Raw genomic sequence first — 23,621 nt, 5'->3', positions numbered from 1 at the left:
GGGAGCTCTTATGTGGACATTTCTTTAATGGGGGCTCTGCTGTTGATATTTATTTAAAAAAAGGCTCTGTTGTGGACATTTTATTAATTGGGGCCATTTCATTAAAGGACTGTGGAACGCTGGGTAAACGATACTGTGGACAATCCATTACATAACAGAAAGCAATAAAGATATAAAGCAATAAACCTGACACCTCCCCAGTATGCCTTGCAAATAGCAGACACATCATGGACTAAGAAAACACAATTTATTATTTGATTTTGTTTGCATAAAACTTAAAATTAGAAATTAAACCTAAAGAAAAAACAAATATATGAAATGATATGAAACAGTTCAGCATCACAAGCATTTGAGGCTGAGATAAAAATACATATGAGTGTCCCAACTTTGTGGATGGTAACAGTCCTCCGAGTCTCTGACAAAGATGAGTTGATATTACTGAAGTGACACACAAGATCGGATTTTGGTGCAGCGGCACCGGCTTTCATACGACAGAAATTGGGGGCAGACGATCCGACTCATTCGGACTAAGCACGGGATTAATATTCAAATTGTGTCGCAACCAATGCACTTACATACACCGGGAAGAAGATGTCAGACCTGAGCGGGGAAGCGACAGATGCAGGAAATCGGCACACAATCTTTGTGTATCGCGGCACAGTGCATTGTCCTCCAACAATGCACTTCGGGTGAACGCCGTCGGCCAGGTAAGTAAATGTGCCCCAATAAGTGTAGAACAGTCCACTTGCCAGTATCTGATACAACTTGAGTGATGACTGAAATGGTGAAAGCACTGATAACTTATTCTGCATTGGGCCGATCAAAAATAATGGTTTCTTCCACAGCTTTGGACCTGAACAGCTTTCTCTTAAGAAGCAAGATGGACAAGAACAACCCATAGGACACACTGACAGAAAGTAGACCACTGTATGTGATGAAAGCCACGTGGAGGAGCTTGACTGCATCTAGACAAAATATACAAAAAAACAATGTTACTGGACAAGTCCAAATGGTCATAACTTGTTAAGGCAAATTAACTATTTTTTGTCAGAGAAGGGAAATAAACAAGATCCATCTCTGCCACTATTCCAGACCTGGCAGAGACAATGGCATAAAATCTCCGCCAGGTCTAACCTGGTCTAACGAGGTAAGACCTGGCAGAGATGTCTTCTGGATCAAACAGAGGCCGCCATTCAAAATGCCCCCAATGTTTATATAAAGAACTCCAAGTTGTCCTGCACCGCTTTTGCTATTCATATGTCAATCTGTGTTGGTAATTTCCTAAAAATTTGCTTTATTGAGTACCTTTTGTTCTCTGTCCAGGCCCTGGCCATATCACATGATCGGAAACTGACTTGTCGATAGCACATGATGCAGCCGAGGACCAGGCTAACAAGACATGACATCATGATACATCATCATACACAGACATATGATTTTATCAACAGATACTGATGTTGCAAAACTCTTTAATTTCTGACGCAACAAATATTTTTCAAGTCCCTTATTTGCCAAGGAATCACTAATTTACATACCACTCTATTGGAGCTCTGTATACATTTGGCTTTATTTGTATCTTGTGGAACAGGCTCCATGGTGGAGATTTATGTGCACCAGTCCCCAGCACTAGCCAGATTTGTTAAGAGGCAATGGCCACCCGGGAGATGGTGCTTCCGGAATGGGCGTAGGAAATAGTTTATGTCCAAAAAAAGGTCAGGAATGCATCACCGGCCACACCCTAATATCTGAAAAAGAGAAAGTATATCTGCACTCACCGGATACATTCAAAGCTTTATTAGGTAAAATGAAGCACGTCGGACAGTGTGCAAGCCGCAACATGCAATGGCAGTTTTGCATTCCACAGGCGCTTCCCCTAGCCTACCATATAGTTGGCTAGACGAGGAGCTTGTGTAGCATGAAATGGCCTGTCGCGGCCTGCCCACTCTCCACCATGCTGCATTTTGTCTAATAAAACATTGAATGTGTCCGGTGAGTGCCGCTCTACTTTCTACTTTTCACATTTTGGATGTTTGTCTGTTGGGGTGAGCAACGTAGATTGTTCTACAGTTACCTGTCCTTGGCTGACGGCTGAATGAATAGCCAATGTGATATAGTGCCAGTGGGTTTTTTCTAATTTTGGCGTCTTCATGCCAATCCAAGCCCACTTGGTGTATGGCCAGAAACAGCATCTATTACGGGGCTTTTATGCCACACTTTAGGCATACGCGCCCTGATAAATCTGGCCCCATACTGTCAATGGTCTTCAATGTAATAAGAATTGTTCATGAGCCTCTAAAGGGTTTTTCTTATGGATAACACTTACCCTATTTAAAGGACATGGGATAACTTGCCAGTAATGGGACCCCCAACAATCATGACAACAGGAATATGAGAAGTAGTATGTGCATGCCTGTCCATTCACTTCTATGGGGACTGATGCCATTAGGTCTCGCCAACACAAGTGAAAGGAGCATCAGTAAGTATCCACACTGCATCCATGCACAAACTATTAACAGTGTTGGGATATGCACAAGCTACAAAAGACTTATGTTTTTGTAAAATATCTAAACTGTACTTTAATATTTAACGTTCTAGTATCATAAATGTAAAAAGAAAATTGGAAACATTTATATTTCGCGAGTACATGGTGCAGCATTTGGACAGAGAAAGTAAAATTCACATTCTCCCCATTTCCAACAGCTGTTGGTCTGGAAATTACTCGGAAATTCCAGGGCTGTAATCTCACCTCCCGAGGGGGAGTGAAATGGGTGGATAGAGAGTATAAGTAGGAAGAGGAATAAATGATATCCTTCCCTCAGCAGACATCTGCACTGCCCAGGGACAGATTGAGGCCGGAGAGCTGGAAAGGCTATGATTTTAAATAAATGTTCTTCTTGTCTTATATCGTACTGGGGATTTACCCACTTAGATAAAATGGATATGTATGTCTATCAGCAACGCAGATGTCCTCTGTCAGGAGATAACTCAATGGCTTAATAAGCACCAAAGATCCAAAAATGAATGTGTGGGGCCGGCCAATGGCTATTGTCATGAGTGCATAAAAATAATAACACTGTGCACTTTTATTTAGGGATCTGAACAGAAATAGTAACAGTAACACCAAGTAAGTTCACTATACACGTCCCTTTAATGAGTTTACCTTTTATGTAGACTGATTGGATGTTTATTGTTAACAGGGTTTCTAGCCAAAAACTAGTAATTTCTATTTTCTGTCCAAGATTATGGGGACTGTCATGTTGCTCTAGTAACATCATCTAGTGATCAGTCTTACAGCAGACGGTTATAGGAAGAAGTGCACCAGAGCTGACCCAGTGGGGTCTATAGAGGTCTATGCTCTGTGCAGATCACAGTTGTAGATAAGCTGTGACATCGTCAACTGTCATTGGTGGGGGCAATGATACTCAGGGGTGTAACTAGAGGGAGTACGAAGGGTACGGTCGCAACCAGGCCCAAATGGTTTAGGGTGTCACTTTCCCATATGAAAAGACTAGTACCACCGACTCATCATTTACGCCACTGATGATACAGTTTGCTATAGAGGTGTTATTTACTATGGCCACCAGAACAGCGCTGGACTTAGTTTCAGGCCGGACCCGACAACCATTTGGCCCACATACACAGTGCTGTGAATAGGGATGGGTGGGCGTGGCCAGCCACGTCTGGCCGGAAGCTGAATCCAGCACTGCTCCGGCGGCCATGTTTGTTTACATGGCGCATGGACCGGAGTAAAAGCAGCGAGGGACAACTCGAGGGCATCGGAACGTAAGTACATCTTTATTTTTTTAAGCAGCCCCCTCCCGGCCACCATTTGTTTTTTTCATAACTCTAACAACCCCTTTAATGGCCTATCCGAAAAGTTATTAATAGTTTTTGGCCACAAAACCTGTATAAATTTTTGTTCATGTGGGACCAAAAGCTAAATTTATGTACAATATCTGATTTTATTTTCTCTAATAATTGCAGTAATACCTGGAGATACCACTGATGTCTTTTCTTCTGTTTCAGTTTTTGTCGGTGACCAGTCTTCAGCGCTCAGATTTGAGGCTTCACATTCTGGAACACATATAAATATCCCCATGAACATTGTTGGGTAGACTGTATATTATATATTGGGGTTCGAGACCAGTGGTTACAGTTTATACCCAAAAAGCATTCACTATGGGGGTCTGGCGATAACTGCTGTAACATCCTCTCTTTTCGGAGACTGTGGTGGACTATTAGCAGTTACTATACACTCATTATTTAACCACAAGCCCCCTAAAAATGTGGTTTAGCAGAAAAACTCATTGTGAAACTTTAAGCCTTTTTTTGTGGTAAATATATGTCTCACTAGACTCACATCTCGCTAAACTGATGTCTTGTGAAACCGTTCTCAGGACCCGGTTGGAATTTTTAGTTCAACCACAGGTTAATCTTAACCAGCTGTCTATCTCCGATACATAGACTTTACCATTTTGCATTAAATTCGGCTACAAACTAGCCTTTCCCTAGCAGGATTTCATTAGTCCAGATTGGACGCATTTAAGGTTGAGTGTTATTCAACTATATTACCGGAAGGGGGGGGGGGTTGTCTTAAAAAAAATCAAGTTCCCTTTATTTTATGGTACTATATACTACTGTAAAACAAATTGATATAATATCCAGGCACCTTTAGTTCAAGCATTTTTTTTGTTTTTTCATAGTCTCCTAACAGGACCCATTGCATTTTTATTTTACCAGTGATGTTGCTGTGTAAGGACTTGCCTTTTGCGTAATGAGCTGCATTTTTCCATGGTATGGAATACATAAAGCAGAGATTTACTTTTATAAACTCTTTACTTTTAGAGGTATGAGAAAAATGATAAATTTGTTTTCGTTTTTGCGTTTTAAAAATTTTTTAATTGACCATATGATGGAATCTTTTGATAAAATGTTTTTGGTTTTTTTGCCACTTCTTTTTTAAAGCCCCCATCCAGTTTAATTTGCAAAATTTTAGCGTACATAGGAGTTATAATTGAGCTCTAATACTTTTTTGGGAGGTTGTTTTTTTTTGGAATAAATAGATTACACTTAACTAAATATTTTGTAATTTAAAAGAAGATGTTAACTGTAAGAAATTATTACTATATTTTTATTGTTTTATGTTTAGTTTTTTTCCCAACTTTTTTTTATTTTTATTGCTTTTTTTAAAATATACATTATAAATGAAATAACGAGTAAAATGTTTAGTTTTTCATTTTAAAAAGTAACCTACTTTTGAGGAAAAATAAATGTTTTTGCATGTTTTTAAAGTTAATAAAACTAGAGGACGTGCAATTGTAAGTTGTTAAAAAGTAAAAGACAATCTCAGAGTGTTTCAACCTTTCAGGCAACAACAGTGATCAGCTTTAATTTTACCTTCCCAAAAAACGTCATGCTGTCCAGTGGATATAATGCTCCGAGTCTGTACACCTGATTCATGTTGCAGCAGACATGTAACCTCCTCTCCTTTCTTCCATAGTCTCAATGGTACAGTAACAAAAGAGGTTTGGCAGAATGAATCGTCTGTATTCTGAAAGTCTTGGAAAGAGAAGAACTCTGGAGGCAAAGGTTTGTTATTGAGAAACCACTTAATCCGTAAGGGCTTGGGAAAGTAACTCTCAACAAAGCAGAGGAACGTGGCTGTATGATAATACTGCATCTCCAAAGGGGAGGGCTCAAAGATCATCATGGATGGTGATTGAACTTCTTGACTTTCTAGGAGATAACACACAATGTATCTAAATTTTAGTGTTGAAGTAATTTTAAAGTATGAATCCACTATGAAGCATATAAAGGAAACATTCATTGATGAAGGTGAACTTAATGAACAGTGGGAGACCATCCCCTTGGTACGTGACGTGTTTAACCCCTTCACCATCCACCAGGATGAAGGATTTAAAGCAAACACACTGACATACTGACGTGTGCCCCTCTGGCAGGATGCAATCTTGTTTAAGCTTCATATGCTTTGGGTTTTGCAAGAAAAGCCTTATAGAATTGTGATAATGAGGTGTTAATAGAGCCTGGAGTCCCTCAGGGTAATTTGCATAATTTGGAAAGTCTTAAAAAAAAAAGTACATAGGAAGCTTATAGAAGAGCAGATCCTTCCAGAGGGGGTACACCCCTCATGTCAGTGTGTTTGGGTTACAATCATTTATCTTTGTGCAGAAATAGAGAAAAAACAGGGTCAAGGAGTGAGACGCGCTACATCCAAAGTGTTCAGTCCATCCCGCGCCAGTGACAGCACGCAGCCCTCTTCCCCGCTACACTGAACGCAGCGGATCGGACACCTAGGCAGCACAGCATCTGCCACGTGAAACCGCAGGACCCCCTGCAGTGTTTGACCTGATGAAGACGCCATTACGGTGTTGAAACGCGTCATAATTCTAATGAAAATAATCAACAACACACTTTGGATGTAGCGCGTCTCACTCCTTGACCCCGTTTTTTCTCTATTTCTGCACAATACATCTGGATCCACATCCAGCTCCGGGGCGTGACGCTGCAACTCCACTCCAATATCCCCTTCCCCCATTTTGTGCATACCATTTTGGCGCCAAGCTCTAGATAATCCCTCACAATTTTTTCCTCTCCTCCTCAATAATTTATCTTTGTGGTAGATGTCCTTTAAGACCACCCAAAAAAACCCTGACATTTGTAGGTGTGAATTACTGATGTGACAGTCGTTTTTTGCCTGTTGTGCTTCTTCTGCCTTCTTAATCCTTTAGATGCTTTGGTCAAAAGAGACTGTGGCATTTATGTGGTTTAAGAGGGAGGGAATCTCTACTTCCACCAACGTGAGTGCATGGTACTAATGGCAGATGGGGCCCTAAAATTGAAATCTTTGCATGTGAACATATCTTTAAAGTTGTTAAAATATGTCTTAAGAAGTTGTGGGTAAGGATACTACTTCTTAGTTTACCATACTAAAACAAAAGGTCTACTGCAAATGTGCTATGTTTTGCTTTGTAAAAAACACAAGAAATGATGGCACAGTACAAAATTTAAAATTATTTCAAATATCTAAAAAATAATTTGTTAATACCGTGGACTTTGACCTCTGTGCCCTCTCCAAAGATATAATGGTTAGAGAACCAAACTGCACAGTAGTAGAGTCCCTCGTCATTCTTCTCCGCATTTCCAATAGTCATTGTGAAGGTATTTGAAAATTCATCAATTTCTGGAATGAACCTTTCGGTGATTCCTTCTCCATAGATAGGGCGACTCTTAATTTTGTGACTCATGAGGAACTCTATTTGGTTTTCTGGTTTTTGACGATACCATGATAATACATGATATGAAACCTTGCTACCTCTCATGATGCATTTCAGAGTAGGGTTTTTTCTTGCAGTGGTAATGGATGGAAGTGTCTGTTCCAGAGAGGGCTCTGCAAAAGGTTTACGGACATCCACAGGAGCGATAAGACCTGCCATAGAAAGGAAACACAGTGACATCATCAATGATGGTTGGCCACTCTCCATAGGCATCAGTCTCTGCACAGCGACGGCACGTATTTGATGAAGACAGCAACACGTATGCGACGGGCTACACATAAGCTGGAGCCAATCGGGAATTTACTGTCCATGCGCAGACATGAGCAGCGGCGGGCGGGAGGCAAAGCAGGGATGCAGCAGGAAGCAGAACAGGAAGAGGCTACTGTGTAGTAGCCTTAGCTGCTGGCCATTAGACAGGCCCCAGTAGCCTCTATAGGTAATTTACATAAATCACATAAATCAATAATGAAAGCATAAGGCCTTAACAAATGCCCATAGCTGTCCTTTTATAATACCTGTTTAACAAAGTTACCAGGAGCATGTATTTAAAAAAAAAAACATAAAACAAGGAAAATATAAATTTGTGGCATTCCAATAATTATAAGTTACTTGCATGTTACTTACTGTAGAGAATGTAATCTCAAAATTACTTGTCGTTTTTATTTATATATAAACTAGCTCGGGATAGGAAATATCTGATGCAGGACTCTACATTGAACCTGGATGTACAGGAAGGGCAATCTGGAGATGCATGGTGCCTTGATGGACAGCGCGTAGCCTTAGATTCTGGATATGTCAGCAAAGGTAAAAGCCCTTGGAGAGTCCAGAACCTGGGGGGCAATGGTGGTCGCCCAAATGTCTTGGCTACTTGGGGGGTAAGGGATGATCCTGGTTTCCGGGATGTAACCTCCCCCTGTATGGGGCCTGTCGGCTATCAGTATGAGGCCCCTCGGTTCTTAAATGGGAATACTCCGGACAGAAGATGTTCGGGTAGCTGCCATAGGAATAAAACCGAGACGGACTATACTATGGCCAGTGATGGGATCCCGAAGGGGTCAGACGGGGTACCGCTAGCTCCTAAATGGGTATATGGTAAAAACTCAGTTTATGGGTCTCTGCCTTGTCTGGCCAGGTCCGAGGATTACGGTTCGGTTCATGAACTTAGTTGTGAAGACACTCTGAAGTGGCCAAGGTACGGTCGACCTGCATCTGTATTGTCATCTTGTGAAGATGTCAGGGGGACTAATTGTACTAACACCAGTAACCTTGAGCAGTATAAAGTTGGGTATAACAGTAATGTCCGTAATCGAGCTGATGGGATAGAACATGTAGTGCGCAGTATAAATAAGGTGGATAATGGGAACTTAAGAATTGTGTGGTCAAGATACATGTTAATTGGTATCAAGAAAGGAATTCCAAAGGGTTGTCTCAGAAGACCATGGGTACCTAAAGAAGTGATGAGACGGTATAGGGGATGTAAGGGTGGAAGGAAGTGTAAAATATCAAAGAGAGGGATGAAACCATTTATTCCCTCCATATTGACAGGAAACGTCCGGTCCATTGTGAACAAAATTGATGAGTTGCAAAGCCTGGTTATGTATAAAAAGTCCATCTCTAACTGCTGCTTGCTGTGTTTCTCAGAGACGTGGCTGCACGAAAACATCAGTGATGCATCGGTGTCCCTACCAGGGTTTAGTCTCTTTAGGTTGGACAGGTCTGGGCTAAGTGGTAAAAGTCGGGGAGGGGGTGTAATGGTATATACCAACGATTCTTGGTGTCCGAAGGGACAGGTAACGATTCGAGGTCAGCATTGAGATCTTGGCAGTAGCAATCCGACCTATATATCTACCAAGGGAATTTACAGTAGTTGTGGTGATTGTCACATATATCCCCCCTTCTGCAAACAGAGAAATCGCGAGTGACACTTTGCAAGTTGTGGTTGGAGATATGCAAACTAGGTACCCGGATGGTCTGATAATCGTCACGGGTGACTTTAATCACGTGGACGGGAAAAAATTATTTCCAAAGTTCTGGCAATATGTCATCAATCCAACCAGAGGAGAGAATGTTTTGGATTTGTTGTTGGTCAATGTTAATGATGCTTATCGTCCAGTTACTCTGCCCCCGTTAGGAAGACTATTAGGAAATACCCTAATTCTAAACCATGGGTTACTAAAGAGCTTCAAGTTCTTTTGAAGAGGAAACATAAAGCATTCCAGGTAAAGGATGGGGACCTGTATAGGGAATTACTGAAGGAGGTTAAAGTTATGATCCGTGAATGTAAAAACAGATATAAGGAGAAACTGGAAAGCAAATTGGCTGCCAACCAGGTCAGTGAGGTCTGGAAGGGTATGAAATTAATAACAGGGATGCAAGCAAAGATGGATGGTTTTTCAGGGGATAGAGATAATGCGAATGCCTTGAACTCCTTCTTTAATCGGTTTAGTACAGGGGCAGGGAACCCATGTACTGCTTGGGATGGGGACACTAACGAGGAGGATGCTATATTGGGAAGTATAGCCAATAATGATGTTGGTTTCTCAATTTTGGCAGAGGATGTAATATGTGAACTAAAGAAATTAAAGGTTAGGAAGTCGACAGGTCCGGACTACATAAGTGCGAAGATCCTTCGAATGTGCTCTGGGGAACTTGGCCCTGTTTTCTGTGAACTGTTTAATCGTAGTATTTCAGCTGCAGTGGTTCCGTCGCTATGGAAGACGTCGTGCATTATTCCGGTCCAAAAGGTCAGGGCTCCGAGAGAACCAAATGACTACCGCCCGATAGCGTTAACACCAATAATCATGAAGGTTTTTGAGCGTTTTGTTTTGAGACATCTTGCTGAAGTAGTTGAACCGTATCTTGACCCTTTACAATTTGCATACCAACCACGTCTGGGTGTGGAGGATGCGATTCTTTATTTGCTCCACAGGGTATACATGCATCTGGACGAGCCGGGGTCGGAGATCAGGATAATGTTCTTCGACTTTGGGAGTGCCTTTAATAGGATTATCCCGAAACGTTTATGTCAGAAATTGGGTAAAATGGGGGTTGGTTCTGGCCTAATTCAGTGGATCTTTAATTATCTGATATTAAGACCGCAGAAGGTGAAAATTGGAAACACGGTGTCGGACGTGGTTGTGAGTAATATTGGAGCCCCACAGGGGACTGTTCTTGCCCCGTTTTTATTTACCATCTACACCGCAGATTTTCAAAAAAATAGAAATCAGTGTTTCTTGCAGAAGTATTCGGATGACACTGCGATAATAGGGTGTATAAAGGAGGGAGATCTGTCTGAATACTGGTCGACCATTGATGTGTTCTCGGAGTGGTGCGACACAAATGGTTTGGAATTGAATATATCTAAGACCAAGGAAATGGTAATCAGTTTCCGGAAAGAACGTGATACTGATGGTGAGCCTACGAAGATTAGGGGTGTCGCAGTGGAACGCGTCACAAACTATAAGTATCTGGGTGTTTATCTGGATGATAAGTTATTGTGGCATATAAATTCAGAGAAATTGTATAAAAAGGCGTCCGGGAGACTGTACTTTTTAAGATCGCTCAGGTCCTTTGATGTGGACCGTAGGATGTTGCTGTCCTTTTACCAGTCTGTAATTGGAAGTGTTTTATTTTATGCGGTGGTATGTTGGGGAAATAATGCTCGCACGACTGACCTGAACAAATTTAAGAAATTGGTCAGGAAGGTGAACTCAATTGTTGGTACTAAGACAGAGGATTGGGAGTCAGTCTTGTGTGCACGTATGCTCTCCAAATTTAAATCCATTGTATGTAATGAGAAGAACCCATTACATAACACACTGATGGGTCAACGTAGCACATTTAGTGATCGGTTTTTGCACATGAAATGTAGAACGAATCGTTTTAAAAACTCTTTTATACCGAGGGCAATTGCATTAGTTAATATGGGCAAGTAATTAATATGTAACCACGGTGTTATTTTTCTTTTTATACTTTTTATTGATTCTTTTTAAATAATTGTTATATTTATATGTAAAGTATTTTGTATCTTACTCTGTCTGTATATGTATATCTGTGATTATGAATGGGGGTGTTGCTGCTGTCGTTGTGACAAAGTCAATTTCCCCTATGGGGACAATAAAGCATTCTATTCTATTCTATTCTATTCTCTTAGCTATAACAAAATAGAATGGGTTGACAAAACAATTATTTAGCACATAAAGATCCGTCTGACCTGGTGGATTTTTCTGCTAAAGTAAATACAATTTGCCCAAAGTGACTTATAAGGGGCCAAACTGGCAGAGAAGGCGTTGTTAAACTCCCCCAATGGTACATGTAGTTAGGCAGTTAGGTTGCTAAGCATATTTTTGGCAAATAATTGGACAGTGTGGTACTATCTATCATATTACCTCCTAATACTCATATATCACTTCACATATAACTCATATGTAAACTGCCTTATACTCATTGCCTATAGAAACCAAGCAAAGCTCATATTAATGACCTGTGGCAAAATAGAAAATTAGTTGTGATTGGTTGCTAGAAGCTGAGCTGTGATTGGTTGCTTGCTGCCACAGTAGCAGCAGACAATGGCTCCTGTATATGGTGGGTAAGTGTATTTTGCAAAGTGCAAATTTCAACTGAAAACCGAGACTATGACGAATCCTGAGTCACAGAAAGTGGCTGTGCAAAATTTGGTGATTGTAAATGTGACATAGCAGATTATTTTAGCGGACAAACACATACACATACACTCAGCTTTATATACTAGATGTGTTTTAGTAATCGGGTGTCGATGGTGAAGGAGAAAGAGCCCCCTCCTTTACAATAAACAGCATTATAGAAATTACTAAATCGCAACAATTAGTGAGCCAACACTGATCATTGCTGCTGGAGCAGGAGTGCAGCGGTCTGTCCAAGTTCGGAGATCCAGCTTCTCTGTTGACATAAATCACCTGCCGATAGCTGTATAGCCCAATGCAGCAACCACTTACATAGACATATAGGTCCACGGTCCACTGATGAAAAGTGTTGAATTACAACTTATTTTACAACAACTTTAACAAGTTAAATCTTATAACAAATTAGCAATTTTCTAACTCCGTAAAAAGATTGGTGCAAATGTTGACAAAAAAGCAAGTCAATTAAAATATTGAATTCTATAATGCATTCAATATCCTGTATACAATCCTTATTCTATAGGTGATTTACTTATTGATGATGCTGGACAAGTTTTCTTAAAAATCAACATACAACATGGAAAAATAAAATTTTTCCCAGAAAAATGTTTTTTTTTTTTTAGTAAACATAAAAATACTGGGGAAAAAACAATGATGGAATTGATAACTTTTAATGTAGTTTTTGTCCTCAAAATAAATGAACAAAAGTTTATTAATGCCTTTGAGAAATGCAACGGGAACATTAAGAAAAAAAATATTAAAAACATATTCAAATATTCAAATTAATTTATAAAAATAGTGATATTGAAAAATAAAACCTATGTGGTACTTAAGGCCAAAAATATTCTCAATAGAGGTTAAAGTTACATTAATAATTATAAATACTAAATGTGAACTATATCTTGAATCCACATTCATTACTTATATATATTAAGTCTTTAGTCTAATGTTATTCATTTATTTTAAGTAATTTTTACTTAAATAATAAATAATTTCTATAAAAGAAAGGAAAATAGTTGAACAAATTTAAGAGGTGCCCAGTCAGCTTTAAAAGTAGAGAAAACAATGGACAATAAGCCAATTAATGAAAATGGTTGACAATGGCTTCACATTTATGAGTATTTCTTTCTCTCCATTAAAATGAATTTAAACAGTTCCCTTTACAGGCGGTCCCCTACTTAAGGACACCCGACTTACAGATGACCCCTAGTTACAGACAGACCTCTCTGCCCACTGTGACCTCTGGTGACCTCTCTGGATGTTACTATAGTCCCAGACTGCAATGATCAGCTGTAAAGTGTCTGTGATGAAGCTTTATTGATAATCCTTGGTCCCATTACAGCAAAAAATTGTGAAACTCCAATTGTCACTGGGCAAAAAAAAAAATTTGTCTGGATCTACAATTATAAAATATACAGTTTCGACATAGAAATTCAACTTAAGAACAAACCTGAGGAACCTATCTTGTACGTAACACCCGGGGACTGCCTGTACTTACAAACTGTTATTTCTTAGAATTATACATTCAAAAAACATGTTTTAAAATATTTATTGTTGCACATTAAAAAAGTTAACTCTCCACAACAAATGTATAGAAAAAAGATTCCTAGTTTAAAATGATGAATGATATATTCTATTTCTCAAAATCTAACATTGTGCTCATACTTTTTGTTAGAATATTAAAATGGGCAGTGTTTTAGATGTAGAAACTATAAAACACAATGGCCGATTTCTGTATTGAAAAAAACTATAGAAGATCCGTGACTTCTCGGTGACTGAGCTCTCTAGCCAATGTGACCTCTGCGAAGTTCTCTCGATGTTACTGTAGTCCCAGACTGCAATGATCAGCTGTAAGGTGTCTGTAATGGAGTTTTATTGATAATCTTTGGTCCCATTACAGCAAAAAATTTAAAAAATCCAATTGTTGCAGGGACAATTATTAACTACACCTGTTCCGAATTACATACAAATTCAACTTAAGTACAAACCTAAAGAACCTATCTTGTATGTACCCAGGGACTGCCTGTACAAGGATGATCTATATTTAATATTGTTTGTATTTGGTTATTTTGCTGATGGTATGAAACATTGGGTATGGAGGGTCTTAGTTATGAGGAAAGATTAAAACAACTAGATTTATTTAGTCTGGAAAAGAGACGACTACGAGGGGACATGATTAATTTATATAAATATATGAATGGTCCGTACAAAAAATATGGTGGTAAGTTGTTTCAGATTAAATCAAATCAAAAGACGAGGGGGCACTGTCTCCGTTTGGAGAAACCAAGGTTTAATCACCGGAGGCGACAGGGCTTTTTTACTATGAGAACTGTCAATCTGGGGAATAGCCTGCCTCAGGCGCTGGTCACAGCAGGGACAGCAGAGAGCTTCAAGAAGGGTCTAGATGCCTTTTTACACCTAAATAACATTGATTGTTATGCTATATAGGATTGTTTCCCCTAAATCCCTTCCTCATCCAATCCCTACCCTTCCTTGGTTGAACTTGATGGACAAGCGTCTTTTTTCAACCGTATAAACTATGAATTATAACCAAAAAAAAAAAACTTCACTGTTGTACCATCTACTTACCTGTTACACAGAGAAGAAAGGAGACCAGGTTTTCCATTGTGCTTTGTTTCTGTGACAAAGATCATCACAACCAAGTATTTGTTTCAGTATTTGTTTTTCACACACCCCCCACCTGCCTTTTCTCAACTACATCAATTATTTCCTGCGTTCAACACCAAAATTTGACCATATAAGGAGCTGAAACAAACTCAAAAACAACCTGTGATAACTTCAAAAAGCCTAAGGCAATCTCAACTAAGGCTTGACACCTGTGCATTGTCTGAAGGCCCTTTATTACTCCACTCACTTTGCATCTATGTTTTTCTTTCCAGATTACACATTATTCATCAGCAAACACCTCTGTCTGTTCCCAGACCTTGCATAACAGCCTCCATGCATATTGTTTTCCTAGTTTTGACTTTAAAAAAATTTATCAAAAAGGCTGAATATAATTTAAAATTGGAGTCATTTGCAACGGATACACCATGTGCTGGCATCAAATATGCAACATAGTACCAGGGAGTTCAGATGTGATCCGCAAGGAGAAGGTGGACCCGCTCAAGTGACCAAAAGTGGATTATAAAATTCCAGCCTGGACCCAAGGCTTCTGAATCACTCATAGCCAACCATCCACATACCTGTATATACTTGAGTATAAGTCAACCCGAGTATAAGCTGAGATACCTAATTTTAACCAAAAAACTAGGAAAACCTATTGACTCGAGTATAAGCCGAGGGTGGGAAATGCATTGGTCACAGCCTCCCAGTATATAGCCTGCCAGCCTCCTGGAGTATATAATCTGCTAGCCCTTATAGTAAAAAAAAAAAAATTAACACTGTACTTACCTTTCCGACGTCCCCCTTAGGCCCTCTTCTGCTTCCGATGCTCCATTGCCACCTCTGGTCCTTCAGTCCTCTTCAGGTTCTTCTGCTCCTCTTTGGCTCCTTCTCAGGACGTTCCGCGCTCGGCCGGCACACAGAATGACGTCAGCCGCTTGCTGACACCATTGTTTGTGAGCCGCCGGCATCGCGAGGTGACCCGAATAAAGTGTTCATTTTTTTTTATAGACTCGAGTATAAGTCGAGTTAGGGTTTTTCAGCACAAATTTAGTGCTGAAAAACTTGGCTTATACTTGAGTATATACGGTAGTTTGATACTACCCCTAAGGGTGCTGTCACACGTCGCGTTTACTGCATGCGTTTAAAAACGCATTGCTACAGCTGAAGGGATATTTCCCTAATTAAACAGCTGTTAACGCTTGCGTTTACAAAACGCATGCGTTAACATCACGGTTAACGCATTGTGTTAACAATGTGTTAACAACCACATGCGTTAACCGCGATGTTAACGCATGCGTTAACACTTGCGTTTTGTAAACGCAAGCGTTAACAGCTGTTTAATTAAGGAAATATCCCTTCAGCTGTAGCAATGCGTTTTTAAACGCATGCAGTAAACGCGACGTGTGACAGCACCCTTAGATATAAGGAGAAGGGTCTTCAGTCCTATACCACTCACACATGTGTGTCAATTCCTGAGATATATAAATATATATATACAGCAGTACGTCCACGACAGTAAGAATTAGACCGTTTTAAATAAAATTAGATAGGCCAGCAATTAGATATTTGCAACAAGAAAAGACTACAAGAGTGCATAAGACTGACACTCTGGATGCTGAGTCAGGAAGTAAAGAGTTTCGAAGTACAAGAAAAAGCCTCCCTTACCTAGCAACAGTAAGAGCCAACTCTGAACAATCCCATGGTGTTTGTGTTAAATACCTACATTCACACGACCGTATGATTTCTCCAGTCCCGTATTTACGGGCCGTATATACGTGACGTTTTTCATCCGTATGCAGCACGTATGTAACCCGTATTTTATACGTCCCCATAGACTTCTAGGGCATACGGAACTGAAATACGGGAGAAAATAGGACATGCTCTATATTTTTATACGGCTAGTATATGGTACGGTACGGAACGGAGTTAACAACGGCAATATAAATGGTCAGACGTATTGTCCATTGAAATGAATGTGGCCGTATGTAATCCGTAAAAAAACGGTACGGTACGGTACGGTACGGATACGGACGTTTTCATACGTCCGTGTGAATGTAGCCTAACATACAAATATGTGTTACACCCCACCATGTTGGGAGCCGTAGCTTGTTATGCTTATGCATCCCATAGAAATCAGGATCATTGGGAGGCAGAACAGTACCATTGGGGCACATTTACTAAAGTGCTCTGTCTAGTTTTCTGTTGGACTTTGCAGGTTCTTTTAGGTGCAAAATACTTGCACAGGTATATAAGAAGTGTCTGCACCACTATTGTGTTGCATGCAACCATTTTGTGGGGCAGCTGCACAAGGCTTCATGCGACACAAATTTCTGCACTGAAGGGGGTGTTCCGGTGCTCACTCGTACCATGCGCCAGATTTAACATGCAAAGTCTGACAGAAATTAGTTGCACCCCCCACATTAAAGGTGCACTGTCGGGGCAGTGCAGGGAGCACCAGATTCATGCACAACGGTCTACAGAAATCCTGAATCTGGCGCCCTCTATACTATACACAGGCAAACTGCACATAGAACACACTGCACTGCTCTTTGTAAATGTGCCCGGTTGTGTTGGTACCTTGAATCTGTTAATCCAGCCCGGCTGCCCTAGACCCGGTCCTGGACTCAGTGTAATACAATACTTTTATTGGTCGGAAAGTCTCCAAGGTCGGAATATTGCTTACATGTTTACAACCATGATGGCTGTTTGTGCACATTTTATATGTTATTTTATATGTTTTTTAAAGTATCTCCCATAACCTACATAACATTTGAGTGCTTATGATTATGATTGCTATTCGTCAGGAGTGGACTTGATGCTGTGCAGTGACATCACAAGGCGGTGACAGATCCAACCGGACTTATCAGAACTGAATAGAATCTGTTGTATCTCATTAGATCTTGCAGCATTGTCTTTGCAAATGCATTACACGTTATACAAGAGGCTAAATGAAGATTGAAGTTGATGTATTAGTCAGTTCAGGAAACCACTGACTCTGGAATCAATGCTGCTTTCTTCTCCAGCAAGTGATAATGCTCACTCACATCCTACTTCCATGAGATTTAATAAGCCCCAGCTTTTTGCAAGTCACAGCTGCTGTATGGGCGTGTAGACTGCCATCTAGTGTTCACTTCCTCAGTTATCCCTTACCTAAATAGGAGGTAAGGCTAAGGTCACAGTGCACTTCAAACATCCGTTCCTAACCTACGTTCAAAAAATAGTAAAGAACGGAGGTTTAACGTATCAATCAAAAAATTAATGGAAATTTTGTGGCATCCGTTTTGTTCCGTTATCCATTATCCGTGCATTTTTTGGACGGACAAAATGAGGGTGGCTGCAGCACTTTTCCTCCATTCGAAAAAAACACATGGATATCAGATACCTGTCTAGCTGACGGATGACAAAATTTACATTGATGTCAATGGGATTTTTAACAGATACGTTAAACCTCTGTTGCTTAAAGGAGTATTTCGGGAATATTAATGTCTGATACAAAAACCCATGATGCTATAAATAAATGAACATAACAAAACTCAATGTCATTAGTCACAATATGTAGCTTACATAGTTTGATTTTATGATTCACAAAATGTTATGGCCGCCATCTACAACTACATCTCCCATGATCCTTTAGTTCTAAGTAACTCCTCCTCCCTCTTATGCTCCACTCCCAGCAATAATGTAACAGATTTTCTTGCTCTGTTACCACAGTAATATTGGGGCTCATTTACTAAGGGCCCCGCAGACCGCACTTTCGTCGGACATCCCGACGATTTCCAATTTGCGCCGCTGAGACGGGGATTTAAAAGGGGTTTTTGGCACACGCGATCGGATTTTGGCGCAATCGTGCCGGTTTTTTAATGCGACACAAATGGGGGGGGGGGGCGTCGGATGATCCAATGGATTTGCACAAACCGTGGAATTTAACTGCAAAATTGTGTCGCAAGGCAAGCACTTACATGCACCAGGAAGAAGGTGAACCCCGGCGGACCTGAGCGGGGAAGCATCAGATGCAGGAAATCGGGCGCACGGTCAAAGTGAATCGTGGCAGAGTGCATTCCAGATGGACAATGCACTTTCGGGAACTCCGAGGGACCGGGTAAGTAAATGTGCCCCAATGTGTGTAACTGCCACCCCTGCACACAACAACACTGTCCATACTGGATGCACTGCAACCAACCAACTACAGTCAAACTAGTGGTGATCACATGACCTACACAGGCAAATTAGGTTGCAGGCCCACAATTTTCATAAAGCCCAGGTTCCATGCCAGTCTTAATGTGCCCTTCAATGATGGCACTGGATGTGCATCATGGTGCTTCTGTCAGCAATACACAACCCTATGGAGGCAAGTTCTAGGACCTATACCGAATGCTTCGCACAGTATCATCAGCTATTGTGGAACATTCCTAGAAATCGAGCATGTTTACAGCCCATAAGTTTTCGGATTTTCAAGTCCACCTTTTCAATTGTGTCATTCGCAGCTGCACATGTGAACCTTTACATCAATGTCACTATATTACATATCTGTTTTACAGATGCGTTGTGACTAATACGCAGGTGGTTGTACCAGGATCATATTGCTCAGGCGACAAAAGGTCAAGAGTTTTATTCCTGGGTGAGATTTGTAACAATGAAACAGATGCTTTTTCCAAACTTGGGAATGAGGCCTCTTTATGTAATGGCTATGGGTATTATTTCTAGCAAAGTGCAAAAGTGCAGTAAAAGCTGATAGAAACCTACAGGAATTACTGAAAATTTTCAACTTCACTACTTAACCTTGTGCACATTGAGTATTCAATTCCAAATTGTCTATGAAAACGTTTATTGAAAAGCTTAAAAAAATTGACTTATACTCTGTTTTTCAGGTTGGCAGCATTTATATTACATCAACAGCACATTACCGATCCAGCCTTTCTTGGGGCTTCAGTTCTTTCGGTTTTTAACAAGCCACCTCAATTTTTTGGATATTGCAGCCTGTGAATTATTGCTCTGGATTTTTCTAGTGGATTTCAACCTTTGTGCTCTGCCCAGGCTGCAGAGGAATAATGACTGAAAGCGATTGCAATAACTATCTTTTTTGCATCAAGTTATTTTGTACAATGTCTGCTGACATTTCACAGTACACAGTTCCACCTTATTTATTCCCAAGAGAATTTTTTTTTAATTTTCCAAGATATTCTCAGATTAATCTGTATGCTAATGAGGCAGTCTGTGCACCTAAATTGTGTCCTCAGGAACCAGAGCACTGCTACGCCCACCTAAAACACTTCCTTCGGCTTCCAAGGCTTATGGTTGTCATGTGACAAATCTCCTGCTTATATGAAAGTGAGACTAGTGAACAACACTGCTCTGGGTGCAGAGTCTCATTAGCAGAGAGTGCAGGGTTTTGGGTGCACCAACTGCCTCATTAGCATATGGATTAAAATGGGAATTTATGAGTCATGGCATAACGGACAGTAATAACAAAGGCATTTTTGAAATCACAGTGCATTTCTCTACAACATGCTGCCAACTGATAGTAACTAATGTCAATTTCAAAGTTTCCTTAATTTGCCAAAAAGTAAGTAAAACCTTGGGGTGCAAACCTTAAGAAAAATGTTAAGAAAGCATAGAGAATGTAGTCAAGACAATAAGTGAGTGGGGAAAGTTCTATATAATTTGGCTTTTTTGCTAGTGCATTAAAGAGCATCGATTACCGGGATGAAGGACTGTATGCAAATGAGCGTGAGGGGCTCAGGGCTCCACAGGTGTTAATGGAGCTTGGAGCCCCTCAGGCTCATTTACATACAGTCTGGTGGTAGATGTCATTTAACTGGTTGTTAATCTCAATGAGGCTACAGTACCTGCGGATCTATGGAATTATGCATATCATATAGGGGGTGAAGTCCATTGTAGATCGGTGATCTACAAACTGTAACAGACTTTGCCCTGATATATATATACAAATTCTTCTTATACGTCACAGTAGATATCCAGACATTACAAAGGGCACAGAGCATAATTAACCTTTTGTATGCTTACATTACTTTCCTAGCAGAAAAATGCCAGTAATGAATCATAGTTCAGACTGTAATATGGGAGCTTGTATCTCCATACTGAAGTCATCACTGAGAACTTCTAGTTATGTAGAAGGCAGATGGACATACAGTCTAAAGAGACTTTCTCATGGTCCACTTGGGACTCTCTTGCCAGATTTTCAGCCACTGGGAGAATTACCAAGATGTATCAGACAGGACAGAACATATAAACATCCCAGCTAAGCTTCCTTCCTTCCACCAGAATATGGACTGTAATGCTAAGAGAAAGAATTAATCATCTGAACCGTGAGAAATTCTAAAATATGGGCACCGATCTCTTCCTTTCCGAGCCAGATAGGAGGACACGATCAGGATCCAGATTATTGTCCTAGACTTTGAAAAGCTTTGCAGATGTCACATGAGGTTTTCATAACAATAATCTATCTGGGGGACAATTAGCTTATTTTGCAAGCTGTTTGTAAAATGTGAGCATTGAATTATTTTTTTTTTTTTTGGCATAAACTTCAGAACTGTGCAGCTGTATCAACAACAGTGCGATGTTGTGATGTCAAAAGCAATTTATTAACATTTTGTTTGTAAATTTGCGAGCATACTAACATGTTTGGGCTCATCCAGTGCACTCCGAATGAACCGACGACCTTGGCCGTTTCAAGGTGAAAAAGCCTGCCAGAGAAGATGACACACCGAGAAGGCGATGGATAAATGGAAAAAGATTCCGAGAAAGGGCTACATAAAATGAACAATGTAAACTATCCCATGGAAAACATTAGAAGAATTTAATTGAAACAGTTTGTAGGAAATAACAGATCACGTGTCTGCGCTTTGTTTTGTATCAAACTTGTGTCTTATATTGAGTTGACATCAATTTCACAAAAAATTTTCTTTATTAAAAAACGGTCTTGGTGTTGGCAAGACTCTATTGGCCCGCTGACAGTGTAAATACTGTGTACGAAATTCCCAACCATCGCACAAACTGTGTAATAGATTTTGGTAATTTTTTTCATAAAACTAGAAACTCACCTGTTTAAAGGAAACTATTAGAGTAATTTGCGGCAATAAACTACTTACCGTATTTTTCGGACTATAAGGCGCATTAAAAATCCTTTGATTTTCTCAGAAATCAAAGATGCGCCTTATATAGTCCAGTGCCCCTTATATATGAACAGTACTTACAGACAACAGCTGCCTTGAACTGTGCACAGGTCTGCCACCTGCTGGTCATTCATCCTTATAATCAGGAGCGCCTTATAATCCGGTGCGCCTTATATATGAACCTAGACGTTTTAGCAGGCATTTATTGATGGTGCGCCTTATAGTCCGGTGCGCCTTATAGTCCGAAAAATACTGTACAGGTGCTTATGGATTATAGATTATGCATATAAAATAGCTCTACAGGGCCACATTGTACAAACACTTATACTTACTTGGTCAACTACTCCTGGCGCCTGTGCGTTGGTTTAATGATGCCAGCTTAGCACACCTCGGCTTTGGTAAGTATATGGAAGACCCTAGACACAACAACAGAATACAGGTTAGGGTTTGCATTGTCAGTATTCAAGCCAGTAGACAGGTGGAAGATTAGGACAAACATCGGACAAGCAAATGTGGTCAGAGGTTAAATTTGTAACCAAACAACTCTCATGTGGCTACCGGTATTAAACTCACTTCATTGGAGGAAAGGTTCTTATGAAGGCGGTGCCAGCTGGACATCTGTTGGAGAGCTCTGAGCCCAATATAGGAGGGTCACCCTGGACACTGGGTATGGAGAGACAGGTGAAGAAGGTAGGAGGGAGCAGAGCATGGTAGCTGCAGTTTATTGCCAATTCATGGGACAACAATCAACAATAATAGGATCTTTTTGCCGACAATATCTGTAATATTCTGTCATCCTTTCATTTTCAGTTACTCATTTAAATTTACTACTTTACTTTTTTAAAGGAAACCTGTCACCAGAGGGTCTTTTTTAGGAGTAGATAGGCAAACCTGTGTTTGAAAAATCTCAGAGGTGAATGGTTATGAAAATAAAGTTTATTAAACTTTACCCGACTCCTTGCCAGCTATAACGAGTGATTCCCTGGGGTGTGTGAGAAAATGAGCCGAGTCCCCATGTCCTGAGGTGAATGCTCATTCTCTTCATTCATCAAACCCACCTCCCTCCTCCTTACTGCCGCTCCAAATCTCGCCTTAATAGGCGGAGCATGCACAGGCTGAGTGGAGACTTTGCCACTCGATGTGCATGGCAAATAGAAGCAGCTGACCAAGCAGTGAGCAGTAAAGTCTCTACTCTCTCTATGCATACATCGCTTATCACATCAAGATTAACCAGAAGGGGGGGGGGCAAGGAGTGTGGAAGAGGAGGAGTGAGGTGGGTTTGAATAATGAACAGGACAAGTGTTTACCTCAGGGCATGGGGACTCGGCTTGTGTTCTCACTAGCCCCAGGGACTTGCTTGTGATAGCTGGCAGGGAGCCAGGTAAAGTTCAATATACTTTATTTTCATAACAGCTCAACTTTGTGGGAACCTGTTTACTAAAAAAGGCCCTATGGTGACAGTTTCCCTTTAACATTTTAGAAAAAAAAAATTGTATCCTCATTTACTTCCATAGACAAACACATTAATCTCTCAGCTGATTCTTCCATCACATTTATCCTGAAATGCCCTTATATTTCCTGCACTGATTGATGCCTATTCTGAAGTCTTGCATTTAAATCCCACAAACCATTCCAACTTGTCTCTAGTCAATCAGGGCTGAAAGTTGTGGCACATTTACTTACCCGTCCTGACGCGTTCCCAGAAAATGCATTGTCCAACCGGAATGCACTCTGCAGTGATTCACTATGATCGTGCGTCGATATCCTGCATGTGTCGCTGCCCCGCTCAGGTTCGCCGGAGTTCACCTTCTTCCTGATGCATGTAAGTGCTTGATCTAGCAACACAATTTGAAAGTTAAATCCCGCACGCAGTCGGATCGTCCGACGGCCCGCCCCCGACGGATGAA

At 40.5% G+C, this 23,621-nt stretch overlaps 1 protein-coding gene across 1 annotated transcript; it reads right to left on the bottom strand.

Annotated features, from left to right (window-relative positions):
• Positions 1–689: 689 nt before the first annotated feature.
• Positions 690–22,131, bottom strand: LOC140077231 (immunoglobulin kappa light chain-like). Its single transcript, XM_072124220.1, has 5 exons — positions 22,047–22,131; positions 7,067–7,447; positions 5,398–5,736; positions 3,991–4,074; positions 690–965 (listed from the first exon to the last, which is right to left on the bottom strand). Exons 2-5 carry the CDS (start codon positions 7,338–7,340, stop codon positions 802–804), a joined length of 861 nt encoding a protein of 286 aa, XP_071980321.1. The 5' UTR covers positions 7,341–7,447; positions 22,047–22,131; the 3' UTR covers positions 690–801.
• Positions 22,132–23,621: the final 1,490 nt, after the last annotated feature.

This window comes from Engystomops pustulosus, chromosome 9, assembly GCF_040894005.1.
Source record: "Engystomops pustulosus chromosome 9, aEngPut4.maternal, whole genome shotgun sequence".
In the NCBI taxonomy this organism is placed as follows: domain Eukaryota; kingdom Metazoa; phylum Chordata; class Amphibia; order Anura; family Leptodactylidae; genus Engystomops; species Engystomops pustulosus.
The sequence above is the reverse complement of the archived record's forward strand: the minus strand, read 5'-3'. Positions and strand labels throughout refer to the sequence as shown.